The sequence below is a fragment of the Sorex araneus genome, chromosome 4, assembly GCF_027595985.1.
Source record: "Sorex araneus isolate mSorAra2 chromosome 4, mSorAra2.pri, whole genome shotgun sequence".
Classification (NCBI taxonomy): Eukaryota; Metazoa; Chordata; class Mammalia; order Eulipotyphla; family Soricidae; genus Sorex; species Sorex araneus.
This window is the reverse complement of record NC_073305.1, coordinates 193,166,396-193,187,335: the sequence shown is the minus strand read 5'-3', so window position 1 is coordinate 193,187,335 and position 20,940 is coordinate 193,166,396. Positions and strand designations below refer to the sequence as shown.

The window sequence follows — 20,940 nt, the reverse complement described above, 5'->3', positions numbered from 1 at the left end:
TCTTGACTCGTCTTTCAGACAGCAGAGTCCACTTCCTCAACTCTTCACTGTCCCAGCAGACTGATCAGGCTCCCAGTTAAAGCTGCAACAGTACCGTCTTTTACTTCATTGTGCTGCTTGGAGTTGTAATTTTCATGTACTAAAATTGAGTCTAAATTGTATGCATGCATGTTGCCAAAGATCATATACTGGCTTTCATAAATGCAAGGCATGTGCTCTACCACAGGCTTATATTCCTCGCCCCACATTACTTTTATTACTCACGTGAATTCATTTCTAGCCTACATAAAAATATTTTATAAATTATAAAGGGTCTTAATTTTTAAATGGGGGTGACACCTGGGAATTCTAACCAACTGAGCACAGCGGTTTAATGTTGACCCCAAGAATGAAGTGCTGTTTGGGGGCTTCCAGGGCCACGTGGATCCAGTGACGGCCCGGACCTTGCAGTGCCAGGATTCAAACTGTGCTTGACTGTGTGTGAGATGTGTACCCTAAAGCCCTTTTGCTGTGTCTGGCACCACCACCACCCCTTCTAACTCATGTTTTAAGTAAAATTCAGCTGAGCTGGGAAGTGATGTCCAAGTTTTTGAGTGAAACTGAGGAAAAGTTTTGTTGAGTTTTTTTGTTTTTTTGTTTTGTTTTGTTTTTTTACTGAATACCCGTGAGATAGACCCTTACAAAGCTGTTCATGATTGGGTTTTAGTCATTCAGTGATCCAACACCCATCCCTCCACCGGTGTAGATTTCCCACCAAGAGTGTCCCCTGTTTCCCTCCCACCATCTCCCAGCCCCCCACCCCACCCCAGCCTGTCTCTATGGCAAGCACTTTTCTTCTTTCTCTCTCTTCTTTTGTGCATTACAGTTTGCAATGCAAGTACTAAGAGGTCATTATATTTGTTCAGGGCATTCAGTATTTTTATCGGGAAGGTAAAGTTGGAGTAGCTTTTTAACTGGGTAGCAGCTTTGGTGTGCGGATGTGACTGCCCAGGCTTCCGGTGGTATGGGGAGGTAGCCCATCCCAAGCTCAAGAAAACCTAGAGATTTCAGTCAAAACCCGCATACACAGATTTTCAGCAGATTGTATCTTGGTAAGATCTGTCCCGAGAAGGTGGAGTCCAGCCAGGGGCATGGCAGCAATTGTGGAAGCAAGTGGCTGCCGGGGGCTCTGCTTGAGCGGGCTCCAGGCTAACCCGCTCCCCTCTGATTTATCCCAGTCTGTTCAGCAGTTTTTTGAGATTTTGAGATTTTTGGGTCTCTGAAGTAAGGCCCATAAATGAGCTTCTATAGCAGAGCTAGAGATGGTTTGTGGATGTAGCTCCCATATACCTAACTGTTGGCCTTATATAATTTCTCTGGAAACTTGGTCCCGAGTTATTGGGATCCGACCAGTGATTCAGTGGCAATTTGGGGGTATCAGGAAGCCTGAAGACACCATCAGGCAGTTGATGCACTCACCCCGTTAGTATAGGTTGGCCTGCTGGCAGCATGGCACCCCCTTCAAAAACCTTTTAAAAAAGAAAGTCTAGGGGGCCAAAGAGATAGTACAGCGGGTAGGGCACTTGCCTTGTACATCCCCAACATCTCACATTGTCCCCCAATCCCACTACGACTGATCCCTGAGGGCCACTAGGTATGGCCCAAAAACCAAAAAAAGAAACCTAGTTTTGGTACTGGAAAGATAGCTCAACAGATTGAGTGCATATGTGCCTCCCTCAAGAAAGAAAAGAAAGCCTTATGCAAATTCTGTGACTGGGAGCAATCGTTTCTTTGATCTAAGACAGGGGTGGGAAACCTTTTTTCTGCCAAGAGTCATTTGGATATTTATAACATCATTCACAGGCCATACAATACTGGCAGACAAGCCGTGGGCTGCTGACAAAAAGCATAGGTGTCTGTTTTGTCATGTACCACAGCCAGACCATCTGATTGCACAGGCCTTATATGGCCAGTGAACCAAGCATTCCCAGCCACTGACAGAGAAAATGGTTTCCCTATGCTTGTTCCTAACGATTCTTCTATTGAGAGCTATGTTTAGATTCATCCCTGATGAAAGTAATAGTGAACTTTGAAAGAATTCAGGTCAAGGGAAGCGTGTTTGTGTGCCCTGTTTTTGCACAGAAACTTGTATGTAATCACTTACCACAGACTCTTTGTCTTTTTCTTTCTCCCCAGGAAACCTGTAGGAAGTGTCAGGGACTCTGGAAAGAGCACAATGGCCTCACCTGTGAGGAGCTGGCTGAAAAAGATGACATCAAGTACCGAACATCTATGTGAGTGACCTGACTGACTCATACTTGCCCTTTTAGCATATAGGGAGTGTGAATGAATATTGTCTAGCCACTCCCTGCTAGAGCAATCTCAGGAAGTGCCCTAGCTCCTGAGCCTCTGTCTCTGCAGCCTCGTGGAGCTGTCTCTGAGGCCATGAGCAGCATATTATGCACTGCTCCTTATTATCCTATAAATGGTGTGTTTCTATTCCATTCAATTGTGCTACTGTCACTTGTGTCTGTTTTCTATCAGTCACTGGTGATATGAAGATGTGAGGTAGAACTGCAACCTTCGGCTTGCAAAATAATACAATCAGTAACATTCAGAACCAGCGTGCCTGAGCGATAGTACTGAAAACAGGATTTGCCTTGCACTCAGCCAACACGGGTTTAATCTCTGGCACCCAGTATGGTCCCCTGAGTACTGCAAGACATGATTCCTGAGCGCAGAGCCTCCCTGAGCATTGCAGAGTGTGCCCTCCCCCAAAAAAAATTAAGAACCAGTTCCGTATACCACTCTGTGTGGCTAAATACATTCAGAATATTAACTTGTTGCAACAATAGAGTGACAACACAGAAATCTCACTGTTTCATAAAATATCCCAGTCTTCCCAGCCTGACCACGCAAATCCATTAGGTTATTGAGAGACTCGGGTTGTTTTTTCTCCTTGTTTCACCATTTACTAAGGAGGTATCTTTTTTCTGCCTGCTTGTAACTGGGGAGTAGCCACATTTATATTCTAGCTCAGAGGAAAGAAGAAAGAGATGAGTTCTTTAAGTTGTGATAGATGAATATACGTTTTTATTTTATTTATAAATTCATAAATTTACTTGGGGGGTGTGTGTGCGCGCATATGTGCGCGTTCACTCATACCTCTATGTTGAGTCACCGGATCACGGGGCAGACACCTAATATGACCTCTAACTGAATGATTTTAGGTCTGGTTTAAGTTTGAAGGATAAGGATCAGGTTTGGTTACTAACAGAAGTGGCAATGGGGCGTGGAGCATTTGCTGAGTCTCAGTACATCATGTTTCACCTTCATTCCACTAACACTCCTGCTGGGGCCCAGAGGCCCAGGCATCTTGTTCATCATCACACAGGGACTAAGTGGCAAAGCAGGAATTTGAGCCGAAGCAAAAGTTTTCCTGATAGTGTTTTTTATCACGAGTTTGCCAAGCAAATAATTGTCCCCAGAATGCCCACACATGCCCTAGTCCTGAGCCAGTGAACCTACAAGTGTCACTTTATATGTCAAAAGAGACTTTTCACATGTAACTAAGGTTATGGACCTTGGGATCATCCAGGTGAGCCCAGTTTCCTCAGTCTGCTCCTTCAGAGCAGGAGGCCCCACTGGTCAGATGGAGATGGGGTGATGGACAGAGCAAGGATGTTACTGAGAAGGACTGCATTTCCCAACAACGAGATGGAAGAAGAATATTAAAGAATGTAGTGGCTTCTAGAAATAGGGAACTGCTTTTAGCAGTCATCAAGAAAATAGGCCCCTCTCTCCAATTCCTCGGGGAACTGAATTCTGCTGACAGTGCAGAGAGCAGCTCAGTTTTCTGGAGAGCCTCCAGTCGGAGTGAGCTTCCTATCATTTTGAGTCTATTCTCATGAGATCTCTGGTGGACTTGTGCCCTGAAAAGCCACAGAATAACAAATTGGGGGCTGGACCGATAGTACAATAGAGTGCTGACCTTGCACGTGGCAGATCTGAGTTTGATCCCAGGCACTTCATATCGTCCCCTGAGTCCTGCCAGGAGTGATCCCTGTGTGCATAACCAGGAGTGAGTCCTGAGCACCTCCGGGTGTGGCCCAACAGCCCTCACAACCTCTAGAAAATAAAGAACAAAATTGGAGGCTGGAGTGATAGCATAGCGGGTAGAGTGTTTGCCTTGCACGCGACCAACCTGGGTTCGATTCCCAGCATCCCATATGGTCCCCTGAGCACCGCCAGGAGTAATTCCTGAGTGCAGAGCCAGGAGTAACCCCTGTGCATCGCCGGGTGTGGCCGAAAAAAGCAAAAAAAAAAAAAAAAAAACAAATTTGTATTATGTTAATGGAAGGAAATTTGGGTAATTAATAACAGCAGCAGTAGAAAACAAAATTTTGATACCAAACAAGTACTGCTGTTTAAAAAAAAAAAAAACAGTGCTCTCTTCGGCAGCACATAATACTAAAATTGGAACGATACAGAGAAGATTAGCATGGCCCCTGCGCAAGGATGACACGCAAATTCGTGAAGCGTTTTATATTTTTTATCTCCGGAATGCTTAATGTCAAATGGGACTGCATTGCCCTGGCCAGCAACGTCTCCCACACAGTGGTCCTGCGCCCCCTCAAGGCAGGCTACTTCAGCTTCACCTCTGCGACTGTTACTTACCTGGCGCAGGAGGACGGCCCAGTGGTGGTGGGCTTCACCAGTGCGCCGGGACAGGGCAGCATCCTGGCCCAGCGGGAGTTTGATCGACGGTTCTCCCCACACTTTCTGGACTTGGCAGACTTCGGGGTCATGACGCTCCCATCCATCAGCATCCCGTTGCTGCTGTGGCACTCCAGCAAGCAGAAGTACGACACTTCCAAGACTGAGTCAGCCTCCATGACACTCTCAGCCTAGGACACCCAGGTGCTTTCTGGACTCTGAAGGGCACTGTCATCACCGCCACCTCTGCTCCTGTCACCTCACACCTGCTCTTGGAGCCCCCAGCGCCTCCTGGGTCCCTGCCTGAAGCCATATGAACAGGAATGCCTTTGGCAGAGTCCTGGCCTCCAGGCCCTTGGAGGCACCATGGGGGTGCTCCTGGCAGCGTGGACTCTGGGGATAGGGGGTCAGGGGACACCGCACCTTGGCTGCTGCCTGATCTTGGTCCTAGTCTAGAAGTGCTTACCAAACGGGGTTTTCTAATAAAAACCTGCCATGTGTGTGGGGGAAACTACCTAAAAGTAGAAATTCAGTTGGAATTCATTTATTGTTTTGATTGGGTTTAGGGGCCACGCCTGGTAGTGCCTGGTACTATTCTGGGGGCCTCATACATCCAAGGCGAGTCTTCTATCACTGTTACCTCCCTTGCCCCAGAATAGGAGTGGGTAGAGGCTGCAAGAATCTGGGAAGCATGATGGAAAACAACCTATTCTGCCTATTCTGCCTTGAACAGACTCTGAGTGCAAATATAGACATTAGAACCACCTCATTGGTGGCGCCGGCGTGAGTGCAGTATAGGCAAAACTTCCCTGCTGAACGAATCTATAAATCACCACGAACAGACGGTCGGTGGTGTGTGGGCATCAAAGGCGCTGCTGGTGAGCCGAGATAGCTTTGTGCTCTCTCTCTCTCTCTCTCTCTCTCTCTCTCTCTCTCTCTCTCTCTCTCGCTCTTGCTCTCGCTCTGTCTCTCTAGCCCAATAAACTTTTCTTTTGAGTGATAAAAATATTCTGAAATTGGATGATGTTGATGGTTGCACAACATTGTGAATAAGCTAAATATCCCTGAAGTGTGCCCTTTAAAATGGTGCTATTTATGTGCTTTTTTGTTTGTTTTTTTGGGTTTTTTTGTTTTTTGTTTTGGTTTTTGGGTCACACCCAGCGATGCACAGGGGTTACTCCTGGCTCTGCACCCAGGAGTCACCCCTGGCAGTGCTCAGGGGACCATATGGGATGCTGGGAATTGAACCCGGGTCGGCCGCATGCAAGGCAAACGCCCTACCCGCTGTGCTATTGCTCCAGCCCCTATTTATGTGCATTTTAACCACCATAAACAATGCCTGCATACATAAAATCTTACACTACAGAGGAAAATTGAAGATCTCAAATAGTCAGGGCCAGAGTAATAGGACAGCAGGTCGGCATTTGCCTTGCACAGGGCCACCCCAGATTCAATCTCTAGCACCCTATATAGTCCTCTGAACCCCACCAGGAGTGATCCTGAGCACCACAAAGTGTGGCACACACACCAAAGATTTCCAGTAGTGGCTGAAAGGATTGTATAGCACTACCTGTGGCTCCCTGAGCACTGCCAGCTATGGCCCAAAAATCAAAAATTTAAACATTAGAAAGAAAGGAAAACAGATTTTACATGGTCATGTAGAAAAGCGCAGTAAACCTTCCTGTTTGGACACGAGGTCAGCAGGCACAGCTGCAACTCACACTGTTTTTCCTGTCCTGTCCAGGAGCACTTCCTGTGGGGCTGTGTGTTTCCTGCCTGGTTTAGAATCAAGTTGCAAAGTGCCCTCTTCCCAAAAGAATCATCTGTGGTTTCTCCCCAGTCCCACTTTGCACTTAGTGTTACTGTCTGCGTGATCACCACAGCCCCTGCCAGCACCCCTATTCGCTCCCGGGTGTTCGTCCCTGTGAATGCAGAAGCATGGGGATGCACGGAGCCGTGTTGCGAGTCAGCCTTCTTTATCTGTTCCTCCCTTAGGCAGGTGTGCCCTCTTCCCAAGCCCTGGGCAACGATCCATGTGGCTTTGTTTTCTTTCTCCACGGCTCTCACACTAGAGCCACAGCAGCTGCCCTGGGCCAAGTGACCCCGACTCCTTCTCAGGTGCTCTTACACAGAAAGCTTGTGCTGTAGAAAACTGGTTTTTGCTTTGCTTGTTTGGGGGCTACCTCCACCGGTGTCCGGGGTTTTGTCCAGGCTCTGCTTTCAGGAATTACTCCTGGCAGGGAACCATAGAGGGGTGCCAGGGGTGGAACCTGGCAGGGTGTTACGCCGTACCTGCCAGTGCTCAGGGCCTATTTCTGGCATCATCTTCCAGCCGGAGTGCTCCCTTCATGTTCAGTCAGTAGAAGTAGACCAAGTGAGTAGAGCCAATTTCCCAACATGTTTTTGTTTTAACTGTGATCTGGCTTCTCTGCTGCACTCACCTAGCTGCTCTCCCTCAGCAGGAAAGTGAGCAACAGGAACCAGAGATCGTTTCATGAACTGAGTGCAGCTTGGCATGTAGGAGCTCATGTTTGATCCCTGGCACTGCATGGTCCCCTCAGTGCCACTGTCCCCCCAAAAGGGGGGAGCCACATTTAGGACCTCAGGAAGGATGCAGCTCAGAGGGCAGCTCCACGCTCTACAGTCTCAGCATTGAAGCACTTCCTGGTCACGAGACTGAGTTCCTGCTTGGGCAACAGAAAGGGGCTGAAGTGGGAGTACAAGGTCAGGTTTCAGGGTGACCCAAACTTAGGGCCCCGGATGCTCCAATCAGGCATCCCTTGGATCTTCTGTTCAGAACCAGCTTTCTCATGCTGGTGGGCGGTATGACAGCACAGCCCTCGGGGATTCAGTGAGCAGCGCACACCCCACATGGGTGAGTGACGGTTCTGACAGCAGCAGGTACACAGTGAATGTTGTGTTGTCGGCTGTGTCTGCTCTTAACAGCTCGCTAAGACTTGTCGTTGTGATTCTAGCCATCTACCCCTCTGTGTCAGTTAGATGCTTCTGGAAACCAAAAACCCCTGTAATACTTTCCCATTGTCCAGCTTGATTGATGTGCTGCTGTGAGGGAGTCTGGCAGTGACGTTTTGACATAGAGGTATGAGCCCTATCAGTAGGAGGACACTATAGGCTAAGTTGGACCATCCCCTTTTTGTGTATTTGAAACCCCCAAGGGGTGTATGTTACTAAGGTTTTAGACTTCCTGGCTGTCTGTTCTCTTATCTTTGAAAGTATAAGGCACATTATTTAGGTCCCTAGAGAATCTTGGTGATAAAGCTGATGAACTGAGTTTTCAGACTTAAAGGCATGGGTTCCCCAGGGTGAGGGTGTGGCTTGGTAGTTGAGGGCATTCCTCGAAACATAAGGCTCTGTGATCCCTAGCAGCACGGAAGGGAAAGATTTGCTCTTTCAATGACCCCAAAGTGCACACAGTCAATGCAGGTAGAAGAATACTTACTATCATCATTTTTCTTTCTTCTGTACCGCAATTTTCAGAGGTGGGCATTACCGCACCCCCATCCCCATGGAGGAGGGCAGTAGCCTCAGGTACAACAGGGGGACACAGACTGTTCACTGAAAGAAGGTAGATTTGGGAGGTGTGCTGAATGCTTTTTTTCTGAAGGGGAGGATGAAGCATTCTGTGTAGAGCAGAGTGAAGCCTGCTCTTCGGTCTCTTGCTGTCCATAACCCATTTTCCTTTTTCCAGTGAGGAAAAAATGACCGCTGCGCGTATCAGGAAGTGCCACAAGTGTGGGACCGGCCTCATCAAATCTGAGGGCTGCAACCGAATGTCTTGCCGCTGCGGTGCCCAGATGTGCTACCTCTGCCGAGTTTCTATCAATGGCTATGACCATTTCTGCCAGCACCCTCGCTCGCCTGGAGCCCCATGCCAAGAGTGTTCAAGATGCTCTCTGTGGACCGACCCTACTGTAAGTGAATGCAGGGCTGCCTCTTGCTTTGTAGGCTCAGTACAGCAGTATAATAATAGCGGGTACTTTTGTTTGGTGTGAGGGCCACACCTGGCAGTGCTCGGTGGGGACACATAATCAGGTGTGTAGGGTGCTTGTCTTGCACATGGCTGGCCCAGGATTGACCCCTGGAACCTCATATGGCCCCCCAAGCACAGGCAGGTGTGATCCCTGAGCACAGAGGCAGGAGTCAGCCCTGAGTACTACTGGATGTAGCTCAAATCCTAAAACAAATTTGCTTCTGGTGGTGCTTGGTGGACCATGTGGTGCTGGGAGTCAAAGCCAAGGCTCCTCTGAGCTGTCTTAGAACCTAAAAAGAGATTTTAAAGCCAAGTTTGTGACTCAGACACGTTGAAAGGCCCTAGTCTCACTCCAGCACTGTTCGACATCGTCCTAATGGCCTGCAAGCACCATGGGGTGTGATTCTTTTGTCCCCCAGGCACTGTCAGGAGTTAGCCCTCACAACAGTTTTTTTTTTAAAGCAAATTTCAGCTCATGAAAAGTAAGATACTCCATAGATCAGGAAAAAATAAGATAATCATAGGAGGGCCAGAGAGTTAGAATACAGCCAACCCTGACTCGGTCCTCAGCACATCATATGGTACCCTGAGCATAGAGCCAGGAATGATCCCTAAGCACCCCCCCTAAATGCCCAACCTCTCCTAAGCCCCCTCCCCCCCACACACACACAAAACCCTGTAATCTATGGGGCTCAAGTACCTGGAGTGTAAGACTTAATTAATGATTCTCCGGACTTCGGACCCACTGGCGAAATAGGCTTCTCCGTCAGCAGGGACTGTCTGTCTTCCTCTGGTCTTCTCTGAAACACGGGAGGGGGAGGGGGACAGCCCTTCTTTCCCCTTTCCTGCCCCTCCCCTGCCCTCTGCCTTCCCGCCCTGGCAGTGAGCATGAAGCTACCTTGTTGGGATGCAGTAGCACACAGTTGCCCCTTATTTTTTCATTCAGGTGTCATCTTCTATCCTGAGCAAGGATAGAAGGCTCCGTGTTTTCTGAAAGTTCCAAAGGAAGGTCAAGCAAATACAAATCCCTCCAATTTCCTTGGTTAGCCGCAGCAGAGATTTTGTTCCATTTGTCGCATTCCCATCAAAACTGGGATCAGCCCTGTTTCCTTGGTTCTCACCAGGAGACTGATTGAATTCCAGCCTAGCATCTGTTGGGGCTCCGGAGAACACAAAGCCATTCAGAAGTTGAGAGGAACAAAGCATGCCCTGTCATCTGAGCCTGTGCTCCGGCTTAATTAACCGGCAAGGCCAGGAGGATTCTCATTTGTCAGTGAAGAGAGTTGTCCCTTGGTAATTTGGAAACAAATTGAGTTTTCATCGTAATGGCTAGAAATTGCTCAGGAGCCTGTACTAGTTTCTGATTAGAGCTGGACTAGTGATTAGTAACTGTGTTTGTTATCAGAAATAAGCCAAGAGCTAGATACAGAGCAGAGGGATTAAGACATTTGCCTTGCACTTGGCCAACTTAGTTCCATCCCCAGAATTGCATTGCTCAGGTGGTCCCCTGAGCACAGCCAGGTGGAGCCCAAAGCCAAAAAAATAAACTGAACACATTCAGCTAAAAGTCTTACAAAACAAGATGTCCTTGGGGCTGAAGGGATAGCACAGTGGGTAGAACACTTGCCTTGTATGGCGCTGATCCAAGTTGAGTCCCCAGCATTCCATATGGCCCCCTGAGCCTGTCAGGAATGCTCCTTGAGCACAGAGCCAGGAGTAAGTCCTGAGCAAAACTTTTTCTTTTTTTTTTTTTTCCCTCTTTGGTCACACCCAGCAATGCACGGGGGTTATTCCTGGCTCTACACTTAGGAATCACTCCTGGCAGTGCTCAGGGGACTGTATGGGATGCTGGGAATCAATCTGGGTTGGCCGCTTGCAAAGGCAAACACCCTACCAATTGTGCTATCGCTCCAGCCCCAAAACTTTTATTAAAAGTATCTTTTTTAGGGGCCGGAGCGATAGCACAGCGGGTAGGGCGTTTGCCTTGCACGTGGCCGACCCGGGTTTGATCCCCGGCATCCCATATGGTCCCCCAAGCACTGCCAGGAGCAATTCCTGAGTGCAAAGCCAGGAATAACCCCTGAGCATCGCTGGGTGTGACCCAAAAAAAGTATCTTTTTTAGGAAAGAGGGAAAGGACGGCTGGGGGAATATTGCAATCACATCAAGCCAATTTTCTAGTTTAGGGATATAGTGCAAAGCTAAATCTCTATTGTAAATGAGCAAACATTATTTTGCCATAGGGAGGATTATGCTGGGATTTGAGTGGACTCTGGTCTTCTGGTGCATTTTTTTTTATTATTATTTTGGGGAGGTTTTTCTTTGTTTGGCTTCTGTTGTTGCTGCTTTGGTTTGGGGGGCTATACCTGGTAATGATGCTAAGGGATTACTCTTGGCTCTGTGCTTAGTATGCCAACTCTGGTCTGTGCATGGTCAGCGCATACAAGATGCTTTAGAGCATCCACCTGGTGTCTGGGTTCCAGCAAATCAGTCTGGAAATGCAGGACAAACACATGTTTATCTTGGATCTGGGCTACGGGAAGCTAACTGTAGAAAATTGTTTCTGCTTTGCGGGCTTTAGTTGGTTGGGTTTTCGTGTGGGAGGCACACTCTTCTCGGCCAGTGGAATAGACACTGGAGGATGAACCCAGTGCTCCCACACGCCAAGCACATGTTCCAGCCCTTTCAGCTGTTTCCCCCATGAACCTGTTTGTTCGTTTCTGTTTGGGGCCATGAGGATTACTCCTGGCTTTGCACTCAGGGATGACTCGAGTGTGGTGCTCAGGGCACCATATAGGGTGGAAGAGATCAGACCCATGTCAACCACATGCAAAGCAAACACCTCACGCACTTTACTCTTGCTCCAGCCATCCCTTTGTCCCCGTGAACCTTTTATTTTCTGAATAAGAGTTTGAAGCATGGGGCTGGAGCGATAGCACAGCGGGTAGGCGTTTGCCTTGCACGTGTCGGACCCAGGTTTGATTCCCAGCATCACATATGGTCCCCCGAGCACCGCCAGGATTAATTCCTGAGTGAATGAGCTAGGAGTAACCCCTGTGCAACACTGGGTATGACCCAAAAAGAAAAAAGAAAAAAAAAAAGTTTGACGCGTATTCCCTTCAAATAGACCCCAAGGCTTTAACAGCCAGTTTCCAGTGTGGTGCCGTCTCGCCCAGCCATTCGGTCCGAAGGCTTGTCTCTCGCCCCCAGTATGTGGCCTGTGGCACCTGCTCTGCTGTGGACTGGGATTCTGACAGTCCCCTGAGGCGGACAGGACAGGTACCGGTCAGTGAAGGGAGGCCCAGGCTCATTTCTTCTCGTGTCTTCTCACAGCACCTCAGACTAGCCCACGGCTAGTAGCTTTCTGAAGGTCCAGGAGGGCCAGCTCTGGGACTCTGACCTGGGGTCCAAGGATGGAGGATGTGTAAGAATGAAGGGGAAGAATTTTAGGGAGGACTGGGGAGAGAAGGCGAAACCTCAGAGAAAAGAGCATCCAGACTTAGGTCGGAAACTCATCTTACGAAGAGTAGAGTGAAGTGAGTCCCACTGTGGCGGGCCCGCTGCCGCCCCACTGTCTGGTCTGAGCATTCCATTACCCGTTGGAGCTCCAGGAAGTTAGCCTCCAGGTCCTTCACAAGCGGGGATAGCGGCCTCTAGGTCTCCGAGCTCAGGAACCTCCCCGGGCCCGCCATGCAATGGCTCCTTTCCTTTTGTGCAAGTTGTAGTTGGTAGGGAAGGGGCCCTGGCAGCATGGCTAACCATCAGCCAGGTGTCGGGGTATGTGCACCTTCAGCAAACAGCAGACCCCAACTGCCCTCGACCTGCCAACCGTCCTTGCCTAGTGGCATTCCCCATCACTGGGCCCCTGGAACTGAGCCCGTGCCAGCCAGGAGCATGTGGTCCAGAGCCCAGCTGTTCGACATGTGCCACTCCAGCACTGCACCCTCCACCTACCCTACCCCCAATTTCCTGTCAGAGGAGAACAACTGGGTGCCGGGGCCCTGGGGTCTGCTGTTGCTCATCTATCTGCAGCAGATCTGGGAACAATTTGAAACTAAATCCTCAGCTCCTTGGAAGCGTTTACAGAATCATTGCAAGTTTATTAACAGCAGCTGTGACCACACAGGACCTGGAGCCCAGCCCCAGCCCAGCCGTGCAGGAGGAAGCAGTTGGTTCACAGTTCCCTGTCACCTTTTCAGGGGGAGAAGCTTGGGAAGAACGCTTGCTGGTGTTCCCTCCATGGGCATAGGGGACTGTCAGACTAGTGACCAAATTGGTGAAAAAATTGGGCTCAGACGGACCAGGCTGCTTTGTCCAGAGCAGCCTGGTGCCAAGCTCTCAGAAGTTTGTCTTGGGACCCTTCAGCCCTGGCTGCTGGTTATTGCTGTTACGTGGTTGGTGGAAGCATCTGTCTCATATCTGAACCTCTGGATATTTCTCTTCTTCATTTCCTCCTGCCCAGATGCCACTGCCTGGGCAGAGCTGCCGGCTTTATTATTAAGGAGTTGGGTGTTTCGTTTTTCTCCCCACCCATAAGCCTCTGGTGACTCTCCCGCTCACTTCCGCTGCAGCAGCCATGCTGAGTTGGTGTTCTAGAGAGGCTCCACTCATGCTCTCGCCTTAATCCCCACCCAATCCCCATGTGCAACAAGCATGTCTGTCTTCCAGCATTTTCTGTGGCCTGTCGAGCTCAAAGGAGCTCAAGGAAAGGAAATAACCCTGTTATGATGCCCCGCTGTCTCTGTGGAACCACTCCTTCCACATCTGCTGGGCGCCAGACTCTGTTCTCAGTCACAACAGTCCTTTGTCCTCAGCCCTACGTGCACGTGCACTGGCCTTGTGGCTGCTGCTGACTCCCCCTCATGGTCTGTGGGGAGCAAGAACAAGTGCTGGGGTTCACTTCTACCACGGCTGCCTTTTCACTACGTCTTTTGCAACCCGCCTGTCTCAGAACATCCGCATCCCTGACCAGCATCTAGTTCCTCCCTCAGCCCGGCCATGCTCTATGTTCTGTGCATGTCTGGATGTTCCACTGTGATGGGGAAGTGAGGGGGGTGGGCAGGAAGGACAAGGAGGGGTTTCATCTAAGCCGATGGGACAGACCCAGACCTGCTGCCATCAAGCCCACACCAGACACACAGAGGGAGGGGGCCCAAGGGGATGAGGGGGGAGGCAAGGCAGACAACCACCCCCCTCCCACCCCTGCTCCTGCAGTGGCCCTGGGGCCCAGACCTGCGGGAGCAAAGGCGAGTCCAGGAAACTCAAGCCGCTTCCCCTGTCAGCCCACCCTTGGGCCCCTCAGCCTTGACTTCGCTGAGTGGGAAAGCTAGCCCGGCCTCTGGGGATGAAAGGCAGAGGCAAGGCAGCTCTCAGCCTGCTCCCAGCTTCCTACTTCACCACTCATTGATCTCAGCAAGTCACTGCAACTTTGGAGCCTCAGTTTCCTTCTGGGTAAAATCCCTGGCATCCCTTGCGGCTGGGAAAAGTAGCTGTATGTGGACTAGCCTGGTCCACGGCTAAGGCGGCACGGTCTTGTAGGCAGAGCTGAGGGCTTTCTGAAGTGAGCTCCGGACAGGCATGGCAGCGGGGCTGGGAGGCAGCCTGAGGTCCAGAGCTGGCAGGACAGTTAGTAAAGATGTTCTCAGGATTTATCTCTACTACGGGCAACTTTGTGTTGTTTTGTTAAACGTTTTTTCTTCTTGTTTTACTATGTTTGAGACTCTAAGCTCTGGTTTTTTTAGGAAAAAGAATGTTCTTTTATTTTTTTAATTTTTATTTTATTTTTATAAAGTTCACAATCATTTATTACAGTCAGTATTCCTATACCAGTCCACCACCATTACACCTTCCCACCACCAATATTTCGAATTTTTCCCACCATCACCCACGCCTACCCCAATAGCAGGCCCTAAATAATTTATTTTTATTATTATTAATAATCTGCTAAAAATGATCAAGAGAAAATTTTTTTTAAATGATCAAAATTTCCTTAGAAGAAAGTGTGTGAAGATTGTTGTATCTCAGCCTGGAGCCATTAAGCCCTTGTATAAGAGATTTACTAACATGCTGTTACAGGTTGAGCCTTTGTGCTTATATATAGATATATGGGGGAGGGGATTGTTGGGTTTTTTTGTTTGTTTGTTTGTTTGTTTTGCGTTTTGGGTCATACCTAGCAATGCACAGGGGTTACTCCTGGCTTTGCACTCAGGAATTACTCCTGGCGGTGCTGGGGGAACCATATGGGATACCTGGGATCGAACCCAGGTCAGCCGCATGCAAGGCAAGTGCAATATATGATATGCTATGACTCCAGATGAGGTAGTCTTTCTAGAAGTGTTACTACCTTGGATCGTGCTGAGGGTGGTATGGAGCCAACATCCAAGGCCCGTCTAGTTGCTCTGCTCCAGAATCCAATTCTGGTTTGGAGCTCTGAAGACTGAAAAGGCTGGGCTCAAATCTCACTGTGCCTCAGTTTCCTCATTAGACAAGTGGGGATTTGATAGTAATACCTAACTCCCATTTGTTACTGAGATTCCATCCCTTGAGGTTCTCTTGTGAGAAAGATGCTAGTTTCTTACAATAAACCTGCTGTGAAAATGAATGGAAGCCCCAGAGTAGGTGGTAAGAGTTGGTGTGGGGGTGTAGCCGAAGCCCCATTCTGTAGAACCCTAAAGCTACAGCCCTCGCATCAGGCCCGCTCTTTGTGGCATTCAGGCACGGTTCAGGTGCGCCCGGCAGACCTGTGTTTCCTGTGCCGACTCAGCCTGCAGCGGGCTGGGGCCCAGGAGTCTGGGAGCCACCCCCGCGCCCGCCTGCTTGTCAGCTTTCCTCCTATTGTTCCCCATTTCCAGCAGCTTAGGTATGTCCTAGATTTGCAGAAAAGCAGGTCTTCTTTGCAAGTGTCCTTATTCACCAGAGGTGCCTAGAATGTTCCCTGGGGACTCATCTCCAGAGAAGCCTCAATTAGCCCAGCTGTCACTCAGCCCAAACCTGAGAAGGGTTCTGATGAGAGGCCGGTCTTTGTGTTGGATCTCAAAGTCCATTTTAATGCTGACTTCATTGCATTCTTTTCAACGTTATTTTTTTAATCATGGTAAAATAAGATTTGCCCTTTATAAAATATGATTCGATCTGCTTTGACTTTAGGAATTTACAGTGCTAAGAACTTTTGCCTTGGATGAAGTTAAAAAAAAATTTTTTTCCCCACAGAGTCTAACATATTTGGCTAAAAATGTCATTTTTCCCCTTTGAGAAAAAAAAATCATTTTGGGAAGTGGCTTTCAAGCAGTGCTGGGGGCGCCCCAGCCGGCCTGCCAGCTCGGTCAGACAGTCCAGCAGTGCAGCAGTTAGCTCCTGGGAGGGTGAGGGGCTCCCAGGGCCATCCCAGCACTGCTCAGAGGAATTGGGGTGAAGGGACATGCAGCACAGCAATCTTTCCAGTCCTAAAAAACATTGTTTCACTTCTAGTTTCTAAATGCAGTGCTTTGTGATGCCTGCAAATGCTGAAATCTGATCTAACCCAAGAATTTAGGTATAACTAACAATTTTCTCATTATTTATGGTAACAATCCTTGCTCAGCTAGTTAAGCGCTGGTATTTTCTAGTGAAATAATCTCTGTTGATACAGAATTTTTCACTGCCTCCACTAGATCAAGCATGCCAGAATCCTCTTCCCAGATAGAACAGGGTACAAGTGAGGGGCAGCTCACAGGGTGGGTTGCGAGACAGGAGGCCTCAGCCCCAGGACTCAGCTCTAACGCACAGAGTGTGTGCTCCAACCCTTGGCACCATCTCCCAAGTCATAGATCTGGGCCCCGACAGAGGGAAGGGACTGGGTTGCACCCCGCACGGTGCTGGCTCGTGCTGACCATGCAAGACTCCGTTTTGAAAGAATGAGCAGACTACCCCATGTCCAAATTGAATAAGCTAAGGGGACAGGAACCGCCCACCTGAGGTCTTTTCTGTGGGTCCTCCCTGGGAGAATTATAGGAGTGGCACTGTGAATGAGTATTAAGTGTTTGTCACTGCCAGCTACCCCCACATTCAAGGACCTGGGTATCGGTGTTCCCAGGAAACAGGATTGTCCCGTGCCATCAGGGGCCTTGCAGGCAGCATCCTTCAACTAATGATGGCATGACCACAATTAAGTTATGATGTAGCACTGGCGCAAGTGACACTTACTAATAATTATAAGCAAAACAAAGTCTCCCTTGAACTGTGGAAATCAACTGAAGGAAATCCTGGGAAAACATCTTCCAAGCTGCACCTCTTTTGCTTTTTTTGGTTTGGGGGCACACCCAGGGATGTTCAGAGCTTATTTCTGACTTCGCACTCAATCATTCCCAGATTACTCCTGGGGGGACCAAGGGATGATATGGGGTGCCTGAGTCCTGATCCCGGCCACTGTCGTGCTGGTAGGGTCTGCTGAGGGCTCAGTGTTCACTGGTCAGTCTGCCCCCTGAGCTGTACAGCATTCTGTCCACCTGGTCACTGGCACGTGACCTGCCTGGCCCACTCTTAAGGCACTCCCGGCAAATAAAGGCTCCTGGGGGCTGCTGAGACTGTGCCCGCCCACCTGTTGCTTTCTTTCTAGGAGGATGATGAGAAGCTCATTGAAGAAATCCAGAAGGAGGCTGAAGAGGAGCAGAAAAGGAAGAATGGAGGCAAGTGCTGCCCAGCCCATTCTCTGGGAGCAGGAAGCAAGGGTCCCCTCTTAATTTAAAGGAGGTTTCCGCTTCGCCTTGATGGTGAGGAAGTACCAGGTGGGCTAGAGTAGGAGGCAGGTGGAAGCCCTTCCTTCCCTTACCGAGGTTGCGTACAAATGGGGTTTGTGTGAGTGGCTCAGCCGGGTCACGCTCTCCAGGGAGATGTCACACACAGGCTCTCCCTCTGCTGAGCATCCCTTCCACCAATCACAGGAGGGCATCAGGGTTTGTCTCAGGTGACAGCTAGACATAAGGGGGACATTGGGTGTTTCATCAGCCATTCTTCTGTGTAGGAAAGATTTCTGCATGGATGGAGAGGTAGTACAACGCTTGGGTTCAGTCCCCGGCACCCCACACGGTCCCTGATCACCAAGTATGGCTAACAAACAAACAGATGCTGCTCAAGAAAAGTGCCTGCCTGGGCAAGTCTCCGAGCACCAGCAGTGACCCCGAGCTACTCCAAGCTCTCCTGGAGGTTTCCCAGTGGTCGAGGGTAGGGTGTGGTCCTGGGGATTGAACTGGGTCAGCTGCACGCAAAGCAGACCCCTTAAGCTTTGTACTATCTCTCCAATAGTTTATTGCTGGCCCGAACACAGTGGTGCTGAGCCGTCAGCCGCCCACTAACTCCCTGTGTCTCTGTTCAGAGAACACCTTCAAGCGCATCGGCCCCCCCTTGGAGAAGCCTCCTGAGAAAGTGCAGCGGATGGAGGCCCTACCCCGACCTGTCCCGCAGAACCTGCACCAGCCACAGATGCCCGCCTACGCCTTCGTGCCCCCGCCCTTCCCTCTGCCCCCCGTCCGGCCCATGTTCAACAACTTCCCCCTCAACATGGGCCCCATCCCTGCACCCTATGTGCCCCCGCTGCCCAACGTGCGGGTCAACTATGAGTTTGCACCTGTCCACGTGCCCCTGGAGCACAACCTGCCCATGCACTTTGGCCCCCAGCCCCGGCATCGCTTCTGACGGCCAGGAGCCCACGGACAGTTCCCACTGAGCAGCCCCAGCCTGTGTGGGTGGGTTAGCGAGGTCCCCTCACCCCTGAGACAGCTCTGCCCCTGCCTTCAAGTAGGACTGGTGGAGTGACCCCACACAGGCCGGGTCAGGAAGAGCCTCTACCGCTTGCAAAAGTGACTGGCAGCCCACACACCTTGAGTCCCACTCAGGATTGAACTGGGGCTCCCTGGAGATTGGGGACTGCCACACCCTCTCCCTGCAGAGCTCTGCCATCCTCCTAGAGGCCGGCGCCATAGTCCCAGGCCCCGGGCAAGCCCTCCAGCTGTGTCCCGCGCATTCCTGCAGAAGACTGAGGATGCTGCCCGCTCTGCTGCCGCCACTGCTCTCCCTCCCAGACCACGTAGGCCTTCCTCCCTGCCACGCAGCCAGGGCAGAGCCAAGGTAGCAGCAGGTACAGTCCAGCTCTCCTGCCCCACCCCTGCACTTGGGCCACTGAGACAGATACCCTCTGCTCCGACCCAGCCTCTCTCTCCGAGGCTCAGGTTAGTCCAAGCTGAAAGGTGGTGGGTTGGTATGAGCAGGCCTTTCAGGGGGCTCTCCCCTGCCCTCCTGAGCCACTCACAGGAGCCCCCAGAGAGCCATCTCACTGCTGGGGGCTCCATTCCATAGTTTCTCTAAAAATCGTTCACTGTTTACTTAGAACTGACCCAGGTTTCTGTGACCTGCTAGAGCTTCTCTCCCTGGTCTAAGAAACCTGCCCCCACTGGCAGCTCCGGAGGGCCAGCCGGAAGGTCCTTAGAGGAGCAGGGACAGGCCTGAAGGCTGCCCCATGCAGCCCGACGGCTCTGAGCCTTCTCTGCCACCGCCTTGCTCCTGAAATCTGGTGGGGACACAGCTTTCCTTGGGGCCCTGTCCCCCAGAATGCCGCCCCATTGGCGTTGCTGGTGCCCTCTTTCCGCATTCTGTCTTAATGACGAGGGCATCAGGAGGAGGGCTCTGCCGCGGCCATGGGGTTGTCCTTGGCTTTGATGTCCGGCAGTCCACTCGGATCAGCTAGCCACGCCTGCACTTCAGTGACCATGGGTCTGCACTGTGTTCGCATGTGCCACCTTCTCTGGTCAAGATGGCCCCCGACATCCACTCAGTGCAGAGTATGGGTGTGGCCTTGGCTGCCCTATCGGCAGCAGATGCAGTGAAGCCCCTCACCAAGGTCACCTGCGCCTACTCGCTGCTGCCCCTCCAGTGAGACCTGATGGAGGCAAGTGATCATCTGGCGTGGCGCACCGCCTGACCTTTGCCACTGGCCTGCCTGGCCCTGCCCTAGGAAAGCTCTGCCCCAGGCACACTGCTGGCATTGTGGCGGGATGGCTTGATGAAGCGTGTCCCCCACACCTCTGAGAGGATCTGAGCAGTGAGCCATCTGCCCACCAGATGGGCGGAGGAACCCAGGCGCTGTCACCTCCCCCACCAGTGACAGCACTCACTGGGGCCTCAAGCACAGGGACCTCTTCGGCCTCCTACAGTGAATGGCTCTTCTGAAGGAGCCCACAGGACGTGGATCACAGAGTCGGGCTGCTGTGGGGACAGGTCTAGTGACCCGAAGGCCTTGGCATTGATGTCCAGCAGTCCAGTAGGATCAGGCCAGATCCCAGGCCAAGGAGGGAGGAGACTGAAAGGAAACGGAAGATGGTCCTCGGCAGGGAGCTCCGAGCTGCCAGCTCCGTGCATCCCAGCCACCACGCCATGGTAAGGAGGGCACTGCCGAGAGCTCCCACCAGCTGACCCGCCGACAGGTGCCGTAGAACACAGATGCCAGAACCCCGTGGCAGCCAGCCCCCATCAGAGACAAACAGCCCCATCTGGGGATGAAGCTGCCTTCCTAGGCCACCATGCTGACTCCCCAGAGTGACCGTCCCCTTCTACTTGCCTTAAAACTGGAGAGAGGAATCTAGTATTTGCACTTAGCAGAGGATTTCAAAATTTAAAGTGTTGCATGACCAACCCGTCACTTTGCATAAAATAGTTTATTAAAATTTTCTTTTACCTTCTGGTAGTAAAGATGCAGTGACGGTTTAAACTGCTGTGTGTAAAAAGCCTGTACAGTATGTAACTTGGACTCTTGTAAATAAACGTCATGCATTCCACCGCTTCTTGTTTCCTCTCTCCAGCTGTCTGAGCAGGCAGGGACCCCAGAGACACAGATTTGGGGGTATTCTGCAAGTCACTGCAGAGCTTTGCAAGGCCACCCTCAGCCGGAGGCAGCTGGGAGCTGCGGGAGCCCGTGAGGAGAAGCCCGAGTCTGGAGAAGCCAGACTCCAGAGGCCAGTCCTGCAGAGACCCTCCCTCCTTGGGGCTCAGGGGCCCGGATTGGACCCCATCTTCATCTTTGGTTTGTGGCACAAGTCAGTAGCCAGAAGGTCAAGTGAAAGGAGAGACTCCCCTGACCCGTGGAGTACCTGGGCAGAAGGGCCGTCCCAGGCCCCGCCTGGGCTGGGCTCGCAACACCCAGCTTAGTCTGAACGCAAAGCTTTTGACAAAGCCCACCCGCACGTGGTTTCTATTTCTCCTGCTCCACAGACCTTGGTGGCATTTTTT

At 50.9% G+C, this 20,940-nt stretch overlaps 2 protein-coding genes and 1 non-coding gene across 6 annotated transcripts in view; all 3 read left to right on the top strand.

Annotated features, from left to right (window-relative positions):
• The window catches only part of RNF216 (ring finger protein 216), a 104,134-nt gene extending 83,645 nt beyond the window's left edge, over window positions 1-20,489 (top strand). For all 4 annotated transcript variants that reach the window (XM_055134956.1, XM_055134952.1, XM_055134955.1 and 1 more), the window contains 4 exons: window positions 2,176-2,273; window positions 8,405-8,627; window positions 17,279-17,348; window positions 18,035-20,489. In XM_055134956.1, the coding sequence (XP_054990931.1) occupies window positions 2,176-2,273; window positions 8,405-8,627; window positions 17,279-17,348; window positions 18,035-18,354 (711 nt within the window). In that variant the 3' untranslated portion in view covers window positions 18,355-20,489. The remainder of the gene's footprint in view (window positions 1-2,175; window positions 2,274-8,404; window positions 8,628-17,278; window positions 17,349-18,034) is intronic.
• Window positions 2,321-5,763, top strand: LOC129404205 (translocon-associated protein subunit beta-like). The gene has a single exon (XM_055134957.1). It carries the CDS (start codon window positions 4,498-4,500, stop codon window positions 4,888-4,890), a length of 393 nt encoding a protein of 130 aa, XP_054990932.1. The 5' UTR covers window positions 2,321-4,497; the 3' UTR covers window positions 4,891-5,763.
• Window positions 4,425-4,532, top strand: LOC129404518 (U6 spliceosomal RNA). Its single transcript, XR_008629916.1, has one exon. It is a non-coding gene; the product is annotated as a U6 spliceosomal RNA (small nuclear RNA).
• Window positions 20,490-20,940: the final 451 nt, after the last annotated feature.

Coding starts and splice junctions, on each gene's coding strand:
- LOC129404205 (XM_055134957.1), top strand. CDS start 4,498: ATGACACGCAAATTCGTGAAGCGTTTTATATTTTTTATCTCCGGAATG.